Source organism: Salvelinus sp. IW2-2015, linkage group LG1 (assembly GCF_002910315.2).
Source record: "Salvelinus sp. IW2-2015 linkage group LG1, ASM291031v2, whole genome shotgun sequence".
NCBI classification, from domain to species: Eukaryota; Metazoa; Chordata; class Actinopteri; order Salmoniformes; family Salmonidae; genus Salvelinus; species Salvelinus sp. IW2-2015.
Window position 1 is genome coordinate 57,424,513 of NC_036838.1, and position 18,972 is coordinate 57,443,484.

The 18,972-nt window shown below is 42.5% G+C and overlaps 1 protein-coding gene across 2 annotated transcripts in view; it reads left to right on the forward strand.

Moving 5' to 3' along the window:
* Positions 1–18,972, forward strand: part of arhgef3 (Rho guanine nucleotide exchange factor (GEF) 3) — a 135,471-nt gene that overhangs the window by 28,830 nt on the left and 87,669 nt on the right. The window contains exon 2 of one of the 2 annotated variants that reach the window (XM_023997638.2): positions 6,706–6,772. In XM_023997638.2, coding sequence (XP_023853406.2) covers positions 6,706–6,772 — 67 coding nt within the window. Of the gene's footprint in view, positions 1–6,705; positions 6,773–17,678; positions 17,988–18,972 lie in introns of those variants that run through there. The other variant, XM_023997630.2, reaches the window with a different exon arrangement.

Sequence of the window (18,972 nt, forward strand, 5' to 3'; positions counted from 1 at the left end):
CTGAGGGGATTTCAGCCTGACTGCGATGATGGGTGACGGGGCATCTCCTGTCTCACTATCAGCGAGAGGATGTGATTTATCATCAACACCTGGTGTCAGAGAGCCTGTCTGGTCTGTGATCTCAGGTTAGAGTGGTCTTATCATAGCTCCTCTGCTATAACCTCTGACCTCTAGGACCTCTAGAACTGTGGGAAAAGAACTCAGCGGATAAGACAGGACAAGAGTCCCACATGAAAAAATACTATAGTATACTATGGTATAAATACTACAGTATTCACTGTAGTGATTTTGCGGACTTTACTGTAATATTCACTCTATTGTTTTTGTGGACTAAAGTGAATACTGTAGTATTTACTGTAGTTTACTGTAGTATTTACAGTTAACTATACTATAAATACTGTAGTAAAGAACCGTAGTATATACTGTAGTATTTATAGTGGTGTTTTTGCAGACATTATTGTAGTATTCTCACCTATAGGTGGCACAAATTGGCATATGGGGGTGGGGAATGGATAGGGAATACGCACAAATACTGTAGTTAAAGTGTAGTATGTTTTTGCAGATATTACACAGTGTTTTTTTTGTGGACAATACTGTAGTATTTACTATAGTATTCTACAGTATATTACAAAATTCTGTAGTAACTACTACACAAGATCGAGGTATACTAAAGTGTGTAGTATAGTATTATACAGTGTACTACAGTTTACTACAAAATTCTATAGTAAGTACTGTAGTATTCTATAGYAAACTGTAGTATTTCTTCATGTGGGGTGGAACACATCTGATCATGTTTAGTTTAGGCTGTGGGAACATCTCTCCACGGGGGTTTGTGTCTTGGTTTTCATGTTCAGAAAAGAGAGACTGTAACAGAAAGAATTACAATTCGTATTATAAATGATAAATTTGCAAAACGTACAAAATGATATGAAATTTGAACATTTTTAGCTAGCTAATAGTACCCGCAAAACACCAGTCACAACGTCAACAGTGAAGAGGCGACTCTGGGATGCTGGCCTTATAGGTAGAGTTCCTCTGTCCAGTGTCTGTGTTCTTTTGCCCATCTTAATCTTTTCATTTTATTGGCCAGTCTGAGATATGGCTTTTTCTTTGCAACTCTGCCTAGAAGGCCAGCATCCAGGAAACGCCTCTTCACTGTTGACGTTGTGACAGGTGTTTTGCGGGTACTATTAGCTAGCTAAAAATGTTCAAATTTCATATCATTTTGTACGTTTTGCAAATTTATCATTTATAATACGAATTGTAATTCTTTCTGTTACAGTCTCTCTTTTCTGAACATGAAAACCAAGACATAACTAAAAGTAACTAAAGTTTGTGCTGTTCTGTGAAGGGAGTAGTACACAGCGTACGAGATCTTCAGTTTCTTGGCAATTTCTCGCATGAAATAGCCTTAATTTCTCAGAACAAGAATAGACTGACAAGTTTCAGATGAAAGTACTTTGTTTCTCGACATTTTGAGCCTGTAATTAAACGCCACAAATTTGCCTGATGCTTAGATACTCAAACTAGTCTAAAGAAGGCCAGTTTTATTGCTTCTTTAATCAGAACAACAGATTTACGTTGTGCTAACATAATTGCAAAATGGTTTTTCTAATGATCAATACTTTAAAAGATAACTTGGATTAGATTAAACACAACGTGCCATTGGAACACAGGAGTGAGGGTTGCTGATAATGGGCCTCTGTACGCCTATGTAGATATTCCATACAAAATCAGCCGTTTCCAGCTACAATAGTCATTTACAACATTAACAATGTCTACCTTATTTCTGATCAATTTGATGTTATTTTAATGGACAATTTTTTTTGATTTTCTTTCAAAAACAAGGGACATTTCTAAGTGACCCCAAACGTTGAATGGTAGTGTATATTTAACCTTTATTTAACTAGGCAAGTCAGTTAAGAACAAATTCTTATTTTCAATGACGGGCCTATCAAAAGGCCTCCTGCTGGCCCTGGAGAAGAAGACTGGACGTTTTACATGTTCCTATCCAATATGTTTTTTTGTTTGTTTCTTTGCGTTGTTTGTAACTTGTTTTTTAACTTATTTTGTACATGATGTTAATGCTAACCGTCTCTTATGACAAGAAAATCTTCTGGACATCAGAAACTGCGATGCTTACCACGAACTGGCAGCATACTTTTTTTTCCTTTAAGGAGTCCGACGAACCCGACGTGAATGACGTACTGCTTTCCTGGGCACAGGCCCAGATCACCGTCATTTGCGTGAAGAGAAGGCGAAGAAAAAGGGGCCTTTTGAGAATTCGTAGGCGATCAAATAAACCCCCACTGCCTTCCATTCTGCTAGCAAACGTGCAATCTTTGGAAAATAAAATCGATGACTTAGGCGGAAGATTAAACTACCAACGGGACATTSAAAAATGTAATATGCTTCACAGAGTCGTGGCTGAACGACGACATTATCAACATACAGCTGGCTGGTTATATGCTGTATCGGCAGGATAGAACAGCGGCGTCTGGTAAGATAATGGGCGGGGGACAACATATTTTGGTAAATAACAGCTGGTGCACGATATCTAAGGAAGTCTTGAGGTTTTGCTCGCCTGAGGTAGAGTATCTCATAAAAAGCTGTGGACCACACTATCTACCTAGAGAGTTTTCATCTGTATTTTTCATAGCTGTCTACATTCCACCACAGACTGATGCTGGCACTAAGACCGCACTAAATGAGCTGTATTCCGCCATAGGCAAACAGGAAAATGCTCACCCAGAGGCGGCGCTCCTAGTGGCCGGGGATTTTAATGCAGGGAAACTTAAATCGGTSTTACCTAATTTCTATCAGCATGTTAAATGTGCAACCAGAGGGAAACGAACTCAGGACCACCTTCACTCCACACACAGAGACACATACAAAGCTCTCCCTCGCCCTCCATTTGGTAAATCTGACCATAATTCTATCCTCCTGATTCCTGCTTACAAGCAAAAATGAAAGCAGGAAGCACCAGTGACTCGATCAATAAAAAAGTGGTCAGATGAAGCAGATGCTAAGCTACAGGACTGTTTTGCTAGCACAGACTGGAATATGTTCCAGGATTCCTCTGGTGGCATTGAGGAGTACACCACATCAGTCATTGGCTTCATCAATAAGTGCATCGATGATGTCATCCCCACAGTGACCGTACGTACATACCAGAAGCCATAGATTACAGGCAACATCCGCACTGAGCTAAAGGCTAGAGCTGCCGCTTTCAAGGAGCGGGACTCTAACCCGGAAGTTTATAAGAAATCACACTATTCCCTCCGATGAACCATCAAACAGGCAAGCATCAATACAGGACTAAGATCGAATCGTACTACACTGGCTCTGACGCTCGTCGGATGTGGCAGGGCTTGCAAACCATTACAGACTACAAAGGGAAGCACAGCCGAGAGCTGCCCAGTGACACGAGCCTACCAGATGAGCTAAACTACTTCTATCCTCGCTTYGAGGCAAATTACACTGAAACATGCATGAGAGCACCAGCTGTTCAGGAAGACTGTGTGATCACGCYCTCCGCAGGCGATGTGAGTAAGACCTTTAAACAGATCATCATTCACAAGGCCGCAGGGCCAGACGGATTACCAGGATGTGTACTGCGATTTATGCGCCTGATCAACTGGCAAGTGTCTTTCATGACATTTTTCACCTCTCCCTGAGTCGGAGTCTGATACAATGATTAACATGTTTATAATCAGACCACATAGTCCTGTGCCCAAGAACACTAAGGCACCTGCCTAAATGATTCTTTACCGACCCGTGCATCACTTCTGTTAGCCATGAAGATTGCTCATTCGAAGGCGTGGTCAGTGGCTCACAATCAACATATTATCCCATAACCACTACAATATGCATACCGCCTAACAATCACAGATGATGCAATCTCTATTGCACTCCACACTTGCCCTTTCCCACCCTGGACAAAAGTTAACACCGTATGTAGAATGCTATTCATTGCTACAGCATATAGTGCCTCAAAGGCTCATCAATGAAGCTAGGGACCCTGGGACTAACACTCCAGCTCTTGCACTGGATCCTCTGGACTTCCTGACGGGCCCGCCCCATGAGGTAATGGTAGGTTAGCAACACATATCGCAACGCTGATCCGTCAACCACAGTGGGCGCCCTCAGCGGGTGTGTGCTTCAGTGCCCTCCTGATACTCCTGTTCGCTCAGCTGCACGTCAGCACGACTCAACACCATCATTAAGTTTGCCATGACCACACGTAGGTGGCCTGATCACCGACAGACGATACACCTATTGGGAGCGAGGTCAGAGACCTGTCCGTGAGATTCAAGACGAACAACCTCTCCCTTCAAGTGTGACCCAATACAGAGGGGAATTGGATTGACTGGACAACAGAAAAAACGAGGATTGAGCACGCCCCCATTCTTGACGGGGCTTGTAGTGTACGCAGGTTGAGAGCTTCTAAGTTCTTGGCGTCTATTCACCAACAAACTACATGGTCCAAACACACCACAAGATCAGTCGTGGAAACGAGGGCACGAACAAACCTATTCCCCCCTCAAGGGGGACTGAAAACGTTTTGGTTATTGGGTCCTAGATCCTCATTAAGGGTTCTACATGCGTGGCGACCATCGGAGCATCCTGGACTGGTTTGCATCACTGCCTGGTATGGGGAACTGGCTCAGGCACTTGCCGACCTGCAAGCTTTACCTGCCATCCCCAGGACTCGTATTACCAGGCGGTGTCAAGAGAGCCCATGGAAGAACCTACCGCTGCAGCGGCCAGTCTAGGTACAGCATCGCTTCTAACAACAGCTTCTAAACCACCTACAGCAGACATAGACTCATCTGGAAACATCTATCATAATGGCTACCAGACTATTTTTCATTGCCCGCCCCGCCCCCCTCCCCTACTATCTGGACACCGTGTACTCTCTGTTGCTTATCATTCCGATCTAATGGTCACTTTAACTAACTCTACCTACATGTACATATTACCTCAATTACCTCAAACTAAACCGGTGCCCCCACAACATTGACTCTGTACCGGTACCCCCCTCTATATAGTCTCGCTATTGTTATTTTACTGCTGCTCTTTAATTACTTGTTACTTTTATTTCTTATTCGTATTTTTTAAAACTGTGTTGTTGGTTAAGGGCTTGTAAGTAAGCATTTCACTGTAAGGTCTACTACACCTGTTGTATTTGGTGCATGTGACTAATAAAATTCRATTTGATTTGCTAAATTATTATTTAATTTTATAATATAGGACAAAACACCCAACACAACAAGAGAGAAACAACACAACACTACATAAAGAGAGACCTAAAACAACAACATAGCAAGGCAGCAACACATGACAACACAGCATGGTAGCAACACAAMATGGCAGCACCACAACATGGTAGCAGCACAAAACATGGTACAAACATTATTGGGCACAGACAACTTTTAGTTATTTATTTTTATTTCACCTTTATTTAACCAGATAGGCCAGTTGAGAACAAGTTCTCATTTACAACAACACAAAGGGCAAGAAGGTAGAGACAACAATACATYGCACAAAGCAGCCACAACTGCCAGTAAGAGTGTCCATGATTGAGTGTCYACTATGTTACGTCTAGTCTATGAGACCAGGCTGGCTATCCACATAGCCTACTTTAAACTTMCTTCCCAGACATCAAGGCCTGCTGTAACCCTGTAGCACTAAACCACGCTGTCTCTCAGTCATTCCTACCGCCTGTGACTCAAACATGGCTTYGCAGCTTTGAACTCTTTAGTGCACTTTAAACACACCATCACCAGATCCATGTAGATACATGGCTCTGACCACCACCATCGTCAGGCTTTGAAGTGTCCTGAATCACCAGTGAACCGTTGCCCATCTTCAAACTCTCCGGACAACACCACTTCTCCCCCCTCCATTAGCCATTAAGGCCATAAAGGCTTTAGAGTGTTTGTGTTTATGGATCTGGGTGTCAGTCACTGTCTGTCTGTGAGTTTGTGTCTGTGCATGCGTGAGTGGGTGAGTGTGTGTGTGTGCATGTGTGTGTGTGCGTGTGTGTATTCATGCTTGCGTGCGTGCCTGTGTATGTGCGTGCATGCTTGTGTGTGTTTAGGATCCATCAGCTGCTTCTGGAAGTTCAAAGGGTCACACCACCACTACCAGGTTCATCCCCATTAATATTAACTGTGGGGTGATGTCATCTGTCTGGTCTCTGAGTGCCTGACTAGATGTGATTAGAGGCTAGCTGGCCAGAGCTTCTTTAGTTGTCTTTTTTAACCTATATGTGGTTTAATGGACTGACATTTACACTGCTTGTCTTTGTTGTCTCTCCTCCTCCCTCCTCTCCGCTCTCCTCCTCTCTTCACTCCTCCTCTCCTCGCCGCTCCTCTCTCATCTTCTCTCTCCTCTCCTTCCTCTCTCCTCTTTTATCTCTCTCTCTTCATCTCTCCTCTCCCTCCTCCTCTCTCCTCGCCTCTCCTCTCCTCTCTTCATCTCTCCTCTCTCCTCCTCCTCCTCCCTCTCCTCCTCTCTTCATCTCTCCTCCTCCTCTCCTCTCCTCTCTTTATCTCCTCTCCTCTCGCCTCTCTTCATCCCCTCTCCTCCTCTCCTTCTCCTCTTCTTCTCTCTCTCTCTCTCCTCTCCCCTCCCATCCTCCTCCTCCTCTCCATCCCCTCCTCCCCTCCTCTCCATCTCCTCCTCTCCCTCTTCCATCAGGCCGACGCTGCAAAAAAAGAGCTGCTTCTCTCTGCTTCCCTCACCTGACAGCTGGATGTTCAGAGGGGTAAGTGGTTTACAATGTTATGTCTATTGTTAGTCAGCATCCGAATAGGGCTGTGTGTGTGTGTGTGTGTGTGTGTGTGTGTGTGTGTGTGTGTGTGTGTGTGTGTGTGTGTGCGTGTGCTGTGCGTGTGTTAACACTGGCCAGATATTCATACTCCTCTGTATTGATTACGATCATTCTGATTACAATGGATCTCTGATCCCTCCTCAGGAAATGAAAACCACATTTTTGTTTGTTTATTTTCAATTAAGGAAAATGGCATTTTCACATGCAGATCTTTACCCAGGATGTCCTGTTTGTCTCTCCCCTCTATGTTTGTCTGGAGCTAGGCTGAAAGACTAGCTGTGCCTGCCCATAGGGGCTCTCTGCAAAAGTAGTGCCCTATSTGGGGAATAGGGTGTTGTTTTGGACACAGCCAGAGAACGTGTTACACATTTTACTTTCACTATGGTCTCACTTAACAATCCAGTTTGCTTGAACATACTGGATTTGATTCATGTTTGATGAGTTTGATGGCTGATTGTATTTCATAGCAAACCTGCCACTGGATGGCAGAGGAATGAACAACTAGCTGTTTGGTTTTTGAGTGTCTTGAATTTGTTGCAGCTACAGGTACCTACAGGTACCTTGAGGCAGGGAGAAAACAAAGACGTGTGACAAAATGAACGTAAAGTTTCAGAACACAATGTCCTGATATCAGAGCAGTTATTGCATGGTAAGATATGGTAGACAGGACCAGAGCCTTCTAGTTGGAATATATTCAAAGCCTTATATATTTGGAATATATTTGGAATATTATAATTTTAGCCTCTTTGGATGTGACTTMAGCTTTACCATGTTCACGCTGTGGCTGTAGATCAGTTAGCTCAGGTCAGAGAGCCTGTCTATTTGAGGTCCTAGTAGCTGGAGGACTCCTGTCAATCAATGTAAACAGATCCTGTTCTGTGCTGCCTATCCTGTCCATGACTTTTGGCCTCAGCTCAGTTCCCCCTCCTGCACATTGCTCTGACGCTAACGCTGTGACAGAGACAGGGTCGGTTGGGCGAGCAGACAGTGAGTCTGGTGGTTGGAACAGCCAACACAAACAAGGCCAGGGGCTGGCACCTCGCTGGCATCTCACACCCAGAGATGAGCACTGGAATCCTGGACTGATTCAGTTGCTGGAGAGGAAAACAGAGCCCTGGCCTGACTTCCTTTCTTAGGTTAGATCACAACACTGTCAGTCTACTCTGCTGCATCAGAATTTTGTTGAAGATGAAAGTTTGTTTGAAATACAGTATTTTATTGTAAAACCAACACGTTTTGGCAAATGCCTTTATTTGGGTCTGAAGCGTCTGAATGTTGTGGTGCACTTCAAGACTTTAAAGTTGTATATATTCCAGATATTTCAGCTGGAGCCAAGGCAACTCCAGATATAGATATCAAACACAAGTTATTACTTATTTTCTTCAGTAATTACTGACTTCTTACGTGTTTCTTAATATATCATTCATGTAACATGAAAAGAACACAACCCTGCTGGTGTCAAGTGGACCTATAACATTCTGGGGTCCTTTGGAATGGCTTCCAAGCACAGACCGGCACGCYGCTTTAGCTGTAATTCCTTGCGGTTACTTTTGATTGCATGACGTTTTTATTTGTGTTTGTGTGATTAAAACTGTCACAACAGTGACTGGTTTACATTGGCAGTGAGTGGATGCTTGATGGTATCAGATTGAAACCTTATTGTCAGTGGTTGTGCCAGGAAAGCACAGTGTCTTGTAAGGATAGAAGGTTGGTTTGTCTGGGAATGGGAGCGTGTGTTGCGGAGGAGGCAGAATACGAACAGGTTTCCAAAAAAGGAGTTTGCCCAAATACAATGCTTTAGACACACACAGCCAGACCATTTACAGCAACCAATCTATCGTCTGCACTCTGGAGAATGTTCCAAAACAACTGCTTCTGGCTTTTTCTTCTGTCAAAATGTGCTGTTTGTTTCTAAAGAATTAAAGGTATTAATATAGGAAACATCTMGCTAGTTACATTTAACAAGAATATGAATGCAACATGCAACAATTTAAAAGATTTTACTGAGTCACAGTTCATATAAGGAAATCAGTCAATTTACATGGTCAACAGTGGCCGAGAGTTGCTATTTCTAACATGGATTTCACATGACTGGGAATACAGATATGCATCTGTTGGTCACAGATACCATTAAAAAAAGTAGGGGCGTGGATCAGAAAACCAGTCAGTATCTGGTGTGACCTCCTTTTGCCTCATCTCCTTCGCATAGAGTTGATAAGGCTGTTGATTGTGGCCTGTGGAATGTTGTCCCACTCCTCTTTAATGGTTGTGCGAAGTTGCTGGATATTGGTAGGAACTGGAATAAGCTGTTGTACACATCGATCCAGAGCATCTCAAACATGCTCAATGGGTGACATGTCTGGTGAGTATGCAGGCCATGGAAGAACTGGGACATTTACAGCTTCCAGGAATTGTGTACAGATCCTTGCAACATGGGGCCTTACATTATCATGCTGAAACATGAGGAATTGTGTACAGATCCTTGCAACATGGNGCAACATGGGGCCTTACATTATCATGCTGAAACATGAGGAATTGTGTACAGATCCTTGCAACATGGGGCCTTACATTATCATGCTGAAACATGAGATCCTGAGGCAATGGGCCTCAGGATCTCATCACGGTATCTCTGTGCATTCAAATTGCCATTGATAAAATGCAATTCTGTTCGTTGTCCGTAGCTTATGCCTGCCCATACCATAACACCACCACCACCATGGGGGACACTGTTCTCAACATTGACATCAGCAAACCACTCGCCCACACAACGCCATACACGCTGTCTGCCATCTGCCAGGTACAGTTGAAACCGGGATTCATCCATGAAGAGTACACTTCTCCAGCGTGTCAGTGGTCATCGAAGGTGAGCAGTAACCCATTGAAGTTGGTTACGACGCCAAACTGCAGTCAGGTCAAGACCCTGGTGTGAACGATGAGCACGCAGATGGGCATCCCTGAGACGGTTTCTGACAGTTTCTGCAGAAATTCTTCAGTTGTGCAAACCCACAGTTTCATCAGCTGTCCGGGTGGCTGGTCTCAGATGATCCCGCAGGTGAAGAAGCCAGATTTGGAGGTCCTGGGCTGGCGTGGTTACACGTGGTCTGTGATTGTGAGGGTATTGGGCATACTGCTAAATTCTCTAAAATGACATTGTAGGCGGCTTATGGTAGAGAAATGAAAATTAAATTCTCAGCTCTGGTGGATATTCCTGCAGTCAGCATGCCAATTGCACGCTCCCTCAAAACTTCAGACGTCTGTGGCATTGTGTTGTGTGACAAAACTGCACAAKAGTGGCCTTTTATTGTCCCCAGCACAAGGTGCACCTGTGTAATGATCATGTTGATTAATCAGCTTCTTGATATGCCACCACTGTCGAGGATCTTAGCAAAGGAGAAATGCTCACCAACAGGGATGTAAACAAATTTGTGGCAAAAATKTGAGAGAAATAAGCTTTTTTTGTGCGTATGGAACATTTCTGGGAATTTTTATTTCAGCTCATGAAACATGGGACCAACACTTAACATGTTGGGTTTATATTTTTGTCTCAGTGTAGTTAGCACATGGGCATATGGAGCACATTCCAAATGATTGATCAGAAGGCATTTACCCTCGCCTTATGCTAGCTAGCATATAGTTCTTTGGCATTACTATTCACTGACAATATTTTTTTGGAACCAACAACAAAACACTTTATCAACTGAACTGAAAAGGGCTTGGTTTCCCTTTTGCTTGTCATTGTGTAATTTCAACAGGGCAGGCCACCCCTATGTCTGTGTGTGTGTGTGTGTGTGTGTGTGTGTGTGTGTGTGTGTGTGTGTGTGTGTGTGTGTGTGTGTGTGTGTGTGTGTGTGTTGTGTGTGTGTGTGTGTGTGTGTGTGTGTGAGCGTGCATGAACCTGGACCTGCTGCAGAGGTTGTTTCCGTCAGCTCCTAACGGGCAGCACAACGTCAACATCTCCCCATCAAAACCTTTTGTCTTCAGCACACACACAAGAAAACACACACACACACACACATCAAGCTGACCAATTTGTCGTTGTGTTTTTCCTCGCTCGAGGCTGGCTGCGCGAGTTGAGTGTGAATTGAATACAAAAGCATTAGCCACTACTCTGAGCAATGCTGTATCTATCTCGAGCAAAAGTCCTGACGAGAGATTACGATAAGGTATCCTRTCTAAAACACTGTCACAGGAACAGCTGCTTTCCTTCTGCCAGCAGTAGTTAGCTATATAGCTGTTTAAATAAGCTGAATCATAGTGGARGAATGAGCTTCTCTGTCTGGTCTGGTCTGGTTCTTCATGATGCCAGTGACTCTCACTACAGACTCTCAAAACCTCCTTTGTAATAATTATCCACTACTTACTTTGATTTACATGTTTCGAGTGTCTCGGATTTACGTTTACTATGTTACGTTTGAGTCTATGAGACCAGGCTGGCCACCCACATAGTATACTTTTTYTGATGCTATTTTCATAAGTATGTGGTGAATTTTCAAAACTCTTAGTACAAAAGTCCAAACTGGTAACACTTGTAACATGTATATTTTATTGTGCATTCATTTTGTTTGGAGACATCTTTCACCACACAACACTTTATCCAAAATATACATGTACTGTGAAATACCATGAGAACAGTGATCACCAAAACACAACATACTGATATCTTCTCAAAGTCGTTGTTGAGGCAACCAGTTCATCCAATAGCAAAACATGCAAGATACATGTTTCAACATTGCCCTTTCAATGTATGCTAAAATACTGCAAATTACAGAACATTGTATTGTTTTCAAATCAGGCAATACACTTGCACAACTCATCAAAATTGACCCATCAAAAATGTTTATGTCTATCCCATTTGTGATCAAAGGTGTGATCATTGAAGACATCTTTCCAATTATTGATGCAAAAAATAAATGTATTGTTTAGATATATTTACAACATACGGTTGGTGTATTGTAATCAAAAGAAACGAATGAAATGAATGACAGAAACACAATGTTCAGCAGACGCTAGTTAGCATCGAGCCTGGCTTGAGAATTTGGCCATTGGGTCTCATCAACACGGCAGTAAATGTCCTCATTTTTCATGTCCCCTTAGTGAAAAMCCTTTTGGCATGGAGAATCCAAGCCTGACTTTGGTCTGGATTGATGTCATTGCATGCCTCATCCATGGCCTGAAGGAGAGTGGTACRCTCATGGGGATGRCGATCCTGTACCTTCCGCCTGTATTTTCATCATGTATTGTAATTTACAGTATTGTATTGTAATTATGTATTGTAGTTGTCCTGTGTGGCTACGTTATTAAGAGCATGGAACTAGCAACACCAGAGTGGTGGGTTCTATTCTCACCGGGGTAATATACAAAAATACTGTATGTGGACTCACTGTTGCCACTTTGGACAAAAACACCTGCTACGTAAATGGCATATATTATGCTATTACAGTACTGTATTGGCCAATGCAACTCTAGTGAAGCAGTGTGACCCCCCCCCCACCATCAGAAAGACCAGAGCAACTTCATGTTTGATACATGTTTACTGTATAGCGGATGCATTACATTCCGATCTCGTCAATATCAGATACAAAAACAAGTCATAATAGTCCTAGTAKTACATACAGTATCATATCATACTTTATATGTTTATCATTTACAAACATACATTTTCATTATGTAGTTCTCAAAATCTGTAGTAGACAAAACCAGTTTAAAATCCAGAGGTTTACCAAATGGTTATGTGATTATAAATTAAGAGCAGTCGGATTAAGTAATAGTCAAATGTATTTAACAAATGAGAAGAAAATCATAACCAAAGTAATGTGAGCATTACAATGTGAAAAGCAGTTAGTGGTGAAAAGGGGAATGGATGCTTGTGTGTGTTGTACTTAGTCAATAGAAAATGTGCTTTGAGTTTTGAAACAACTGCCTTTTTGATGATCTGTTTGGAGCTTTGTACTAAGCGTTGGAAAATGTAACACATACTTGAGTAAATTGCACCTAAGCGATAGAAAAAAACTGTATTAGCAATTTTAAGCTAGTAAAATCTTTCACTTTGACGGTGAACATTTGTGGGGGAGGGGGAGGCTTTGGAGGACAGTTAATTGACATTGTTTTTTTTCTTTAAAAACCAACTTCTTTCGGCGTATAGCCCCCATTGGTGTACTTTTTGATAATTAAATGTCCTGTTCACTCTCACAGTACCATTAACCCCTACAATGTCTCGTGATCTGAAGGAGATACATCATCATGGTATACAGTAAGTATCCTCACTTGAAGACACAGGGTGGGATGAAGACAGCTGTGTAAGTGGTTGACTATGTACCTCCATAGAGACTGGCTGACAGGGTATGTTTTATTTCAGTCTTTCCTGGCTCCTGGTACAGAACAGCACAGCACATGGGAGTAGTCCTCCCTACCTCCCTGTCTCCTACCTCCCTCTTTCTCCCTGTTATTTCATAGCAGGGAGAGTTGGAGGGAAGATGATGCCGTTTTCCACTCATCAACTCACTCTGACTTGTTTTCCGATTTGTTAGCCACATAACACATTTCCATCCAAATGTATTAGTAGTACATAGTTCATACACTAAATACAAATGACTATTCATGATTATTCATAATACAATGAGTTACAATAAATCATTATGAAAGTGTTGCTATCTTCTTTGTCCCAACACATGACTGTATCAAGTTTCAAGGTTTATTAATCATATGTATTTATCTCCAGGCTATGAACGTTCTGTTCCTTCAACCTGGAGATCAGGTTTAGAGGCTACGACTGCGGTCCCAAATGGCACCCTTATTCCCTACATAGTGCACTAGAGAATAGGGTGCCATTTGTGTTCACTGCTGTACTCACCAACTCTCTCCTCCACCATTTAAACTGACACTGAGTTCTAAAGAAACCTGTTCTGGCTAAAGGTTGCACCATTTCCGCATAAATTGCTGAGTTTGTACAATTTGTTACATTTTTCCTCTCATCTTAGTGTTATCGGAACTTTGTTCGTCTGACACATTGGTTTCCCCTGTTCCTATGAGTGTAATAAAGACTATCGAATTGTCACGCCCTGACCATAGATTGCTTTGTATGTTTCTATGTTTTGKTTGGTCAGGGTGTGATGTGGGTGGGCATTCTATGTTGTATGTCTAGGTTGTCTATTTCTGTGTTTGGCCTAGTATGGTTCCCAATCAGAGGCAGGTGTCAGTCRTTGTCTCTGATTGGGAGCCATATTTAGGTAGCCTGTTTTCCTCTGTGTTTTGTGGGTGGTTGTATCCTGTGTTAGTGTTTTCACCATACGGGACTGTTTCGGGTTGTTTGTACTTTTGTTTTTTTCGTTCAGTGTTCGTTTTGATTTATGAAATTATCATTATGGACACTTACCACGCTGCACATTGGTCCTCCGATCCTTCCTACTACTCCTCGTCAGACGAAGAGGACGAAACCCGTTACATGAATGCTATCATAAACAGTCAAAAGTTTGGACATGCCTACTCATTCAAGGGCTTTTCCTTATTTTTACTCATTTCTACATTGTAGAATAATAGTGAGGATATCTAAACTATGAAATAACACATATGGAATCATGTAGTAACCAAACATTTTTAACAAATCTAAATATTTTACATTTGAGATTCTTCAAAGTAGCCATCCTTTGCCTTGATGACAGCTTTGCACACTCTTGGCATTCTCTCAACCAGCTTCATGAGGTAGTCACCTGGAATGCATTTCAATTAACAGGTGTGCCTGGTTAAAAGTTAATTTTAGGAATTTCTTTCCTTCTTAATGCGTTTGAGCCAATCAGTTGTGTTGTGACAAGGTAGGGGTGGTATACAGAAGATAGCTCTATTCGGTAAAAGACCAAGTCCATATTATGGCAAGAACAGCTCAAATAAACAAAGAGAAATTACAGTCCATCATTACTTGAAGACATGAAGGTCAGTCATTCTGGAAAATATCAAGAACTTTGAAAGTTTCTTAAAGTGCAGTCGCAAAAACCATCAAGCGCTATGATGAAACTGKCTCTCATGAGGACTGCCACAAGAAAGAAAGACCCAAATCAAATTTTATTGGTCACATACACATGGTTAGCAGATGTTATTGCGAGTGTAGTGAAATGCTGAAGGACCCAGAGTTACCTCTGCTGCAGAGGATAAGTTTATTAGAGTTACCAGCCTCAGAAATTGCAGCCCAAATAAATGCTTCACAGAGTTCAAGTAACAGACACATCTCAACATCAACTGTTCAGAGGAGACTGCGTGAATCAGGCCTTCATGGTCAAATTGCTGCAAAGAAACCACTACTAAAGGACACCAATAAGAAGAAGAAACTTGGTTGGGCCAAGAAACACGAGCAATGGACATTAGACCGGTGGAAATCTATACTTTGGTTTGATGAGTCCAAATTAGTGATTTTTGGTAGCAACCGCCGTGTCTTTGTGAGACACAGAGTAGGTGAACGTATGATCTCCGCATGTGTGGTTCTCACCGTGAAACATGGAGGAGGAGGTGTGATGGTGTGGGGCTGCTTTGCTGGTGACACTGTCTGTGATTTATTTAGAATTCAAGCCACACTTATCCAGCATGGCTACCACAGCATTCTGCAGCGATACAGTTGGGACTGTCATTGGTTTTTCAACAGGACAATGACCCAAAACACACCTCCAGGCTGTGTAAGGGCTATTTGCCCAAGAAGGAGAGTGATGGAGTGTTGGATCAGAAGACCTGGCCTCCACAATCACCCAAGCTCAACCCAATTGAGATGGTTTGGGATGAGTTGGACCGCAGAGTGAAGGAAAAGCAGTCAACAAGTGCCAAGGGTGTGCAAAGCTGTCATCAAGACAAAGGGTGGCTACTTTGAAGACTCTCAAATMTAAWMTATATTTWGATTTGTTYAACACTTGTTTTGTTACTACATGATTCCATATATGTTATTTCAWAGTTTTGATGTCTTCRCTATTATTCTACAACGCAGAAAATAGCACAAATTAAGAAAAAACCCTGAATGAGTAGGTGTGTCCAAACTTTTGACTGGTACTGTACATCATTGCAACGTTTCAACCGGAGTTAACTGGGTGCAGTGATCTATTTTTCTCTGAGGATTTCTTTCCCCATGTGGAATTCCACCTGGGCGACGTGTTCAGTCTGGAGTTGGCAGCCACTAGTCAAGAGTCAGACTCTACCTGGCACTTTCTGAAATCCTTTGCACCCTGTACCTGGATAATTACTAGCTGTGTGTGTGTGTGTGTGTGTGTGTGTGTGTGTGTGTGTGTGTGTGTATTCACTACAGTTGAACTGTGTGGACCTGTTGTTTGTCCTTCTCCTAACCTTTAGAGTAACTTGCGGCAAATCTCGAAAGTATTCTTGTAATCTCGGACCACAAGACTAGGACAACATGATAACATGTCGTTTCCAGTGAGGTTATCTAATGTTGTGGTCTAGCCTATACACTTTGTCGGCTATAGCATTAGCTCAAAAATCTACAAAATCTCATATTGATCAGCAAACACCTTGATTGAGGTTTTCAGACAGGAATGGGATATGAAGCATTTAAAATATATATATATAAATCTAATTCTAATGAATGCAGAATTTCGATCAACACAAGAACGTTTTCAACTTATGAAACATAAAACAAATGAATTAAATAAAACATTTTGGATTGAAGCATAAAGTAACAGTAAGTCAATGCGGCGACATCATTAATGCTAATTACAGATGAGGTTATTTAAATAGAACTTGTACTGCAGTTCGTAAAACACTTCAAAGTGGTTGAAACTGCACCTTCAGGGGCATATTTCAGACATGTATTTTATAACATGAGTTATTGTCAGATGATTACTATTGAACTTGATGCGTAGTGTCACCCTTAATGTATCTGGCTGCAGCAAGCAGGTATTTTGAGGAAGTCACTCTTTACTGCTACAAACTGTAGGCTATAAATCAGCTGTACATGTTCTTGTTTTATCTTGTCTCAAGACGGTTTTTGTAATCCACACGTACTTAAGTAATACACAGTTACACAGGAGCATGTTTTGCGGACATACTTTCTTTATTAAGGTTAAAGGTATAGTCCCAACCACTGTTGTCTTGAGGACTTCAGTCTTAGCTATCTGTTATGGTCCCCCCCCCCACCTCGCATTCAGGAAATACAGGAAATGCTTCCAGGAAGATGTGACTCACTGTAGCGTCTTAGATTCCTGTTAGTTTCCTGTTAGCTTCCTGTTCTCACAAGCACCACTCTGTTAGGTGAACAACATCCTGTCATACACCTACTGTATTGTAGGCAGTTAACTAAATACTTTACCATCCACTGCACAGTTGTTTCTTTCCCAAATATGGGCAATGTTGTTATCAGGTTATCTGTGTCACCAGGGCTGGAATGACGAGTGATTGAATAAAACATTTATTGATTCCCATAGGGGAAATACATTGGATTTGATATGGAGTAAGATGATCACATTGAATGTGATGGTAAACATTGGTTAACACAGTATGTGATGGTTAACACAGTATTTCACACTGTCACACATTTCCAACAGCATGGATTTTTTTCATTGGAAATAAAGCTTTTAAGGCATGTAGTACTGCCAGTTCTTTATTGACCTCAGTAATGGGTGTGAGAAGTGGGCCACAGAACCTAATGGTCATGAAGAGAGTGCAATAGCACTGCACCCCTAATATTGCTCTCTTTATCTGTGGCCAGAGACTGCATTGTCTGCCAGGCCGAGAGGTAGCAGGGCAGGAGGGTGGTGTGTGGTCTGTGATCTGTCGGCCTTTGTGACTCGTCAGGCCCGATATAGCATCAGCTCAGTTACTCCTCTCGCTACATCCTGTTGTGAAGCAGCGCGACTCGGCCTCGTCTGGCTGTCGCTCACGCATGGGGCTCTCTCTCTATCACACACTCAAACAGACACRGGCACATACACACCTCTGTGGACCCTGTGTGTGAAGAGCAATCTGGATGTGAGACCCTTGTTTCCTGGGCTAGCAGAGGAGCAGACTAGATCTGAGTCTGTGTAACCTGGGCTATCTGAAGAACGGGCTGGATCTGGGCTAGCAGTGGCCCTCGGTGGGAAAGGAAACCGTTAACGTGACTCTGGGGAGCAAACCGGCTCAGGGGTCCCTCATGATGGGGTGTTGTCTGTTTGTGCATCAGAAGGTGAGTAAGAGGAGAGGTCTTATAGGTACCAACCCTGCTCTGGAGGATAGTTATAATGAGAGTCCTACCAGCGCTGCTCTGGAGGATAGTTATAATGAGAAGGTCGCCTACCAGCGCTGCTCGATACATAGTACAGTAGGATTCCTATCAACCCTGCCCTGCTCTGGAGGATAGATTATTATAATGAGAAGTCCTACCAGCGCTGCTCGGGAGGATAGTATAGTGAGAGTCCTACCAACCCTGCTCTGGAGGATATTATAGTGAGAGTCCTACCAACCCTGAAATTACCATGCTTTTATATTTTTCTGTTTCAGCCTGCATTACTGTTAAGCGATAGTTGAATTGCATAACTGTTGGAAGCCAATAATCAGGCAATGTTACTAGACTTTGATCCTGCTTAGCTAAGGGAATGCATAAACTGCCAAAATAATTATTGTCTAATAACGTGTAATATTCTTATTTCAATGTTGAACATCATCTTAATGTCTATTAGTAGGTTATGCAAAACAAAATGTGAATTGTCCAATCACACACTACGTACTACCTTTAGGACAGACCTGTCACATATTAGTGAGATGAACAGGTCTTCACAACATCCTCTGGTCTGGAGAAACAGAGGTAGTTTCACTGTATAGCAAACAGAGAGCTAGTCACCATCTGTTGTGTCCCCATGCACTCAATGATCTGTATGATAAGGTGTGTGCGTGTGGGGGGAGACTCGTCACCTGTCACTCTTTACACAAAGTGTTACGTGCCCTGACCGGCTCCACTGCTGTGCCTCTAGAGCAAAGACGTGCCTTATGTGAACTAGGCTGAGGTGAATATTAAACTAGTGAAACGTTTTTGACACTAAGCTAACACGTTCTTTATGTATGATTCTTTCTACGGGAATAATTTTTTACAATTTTTACCTGGTGTTGGTTTACAGGATGGGGGCTGGGGTTATAGGCTTTGGGAAGTTGCACTGGAAAAAGGGAAGGGGTGG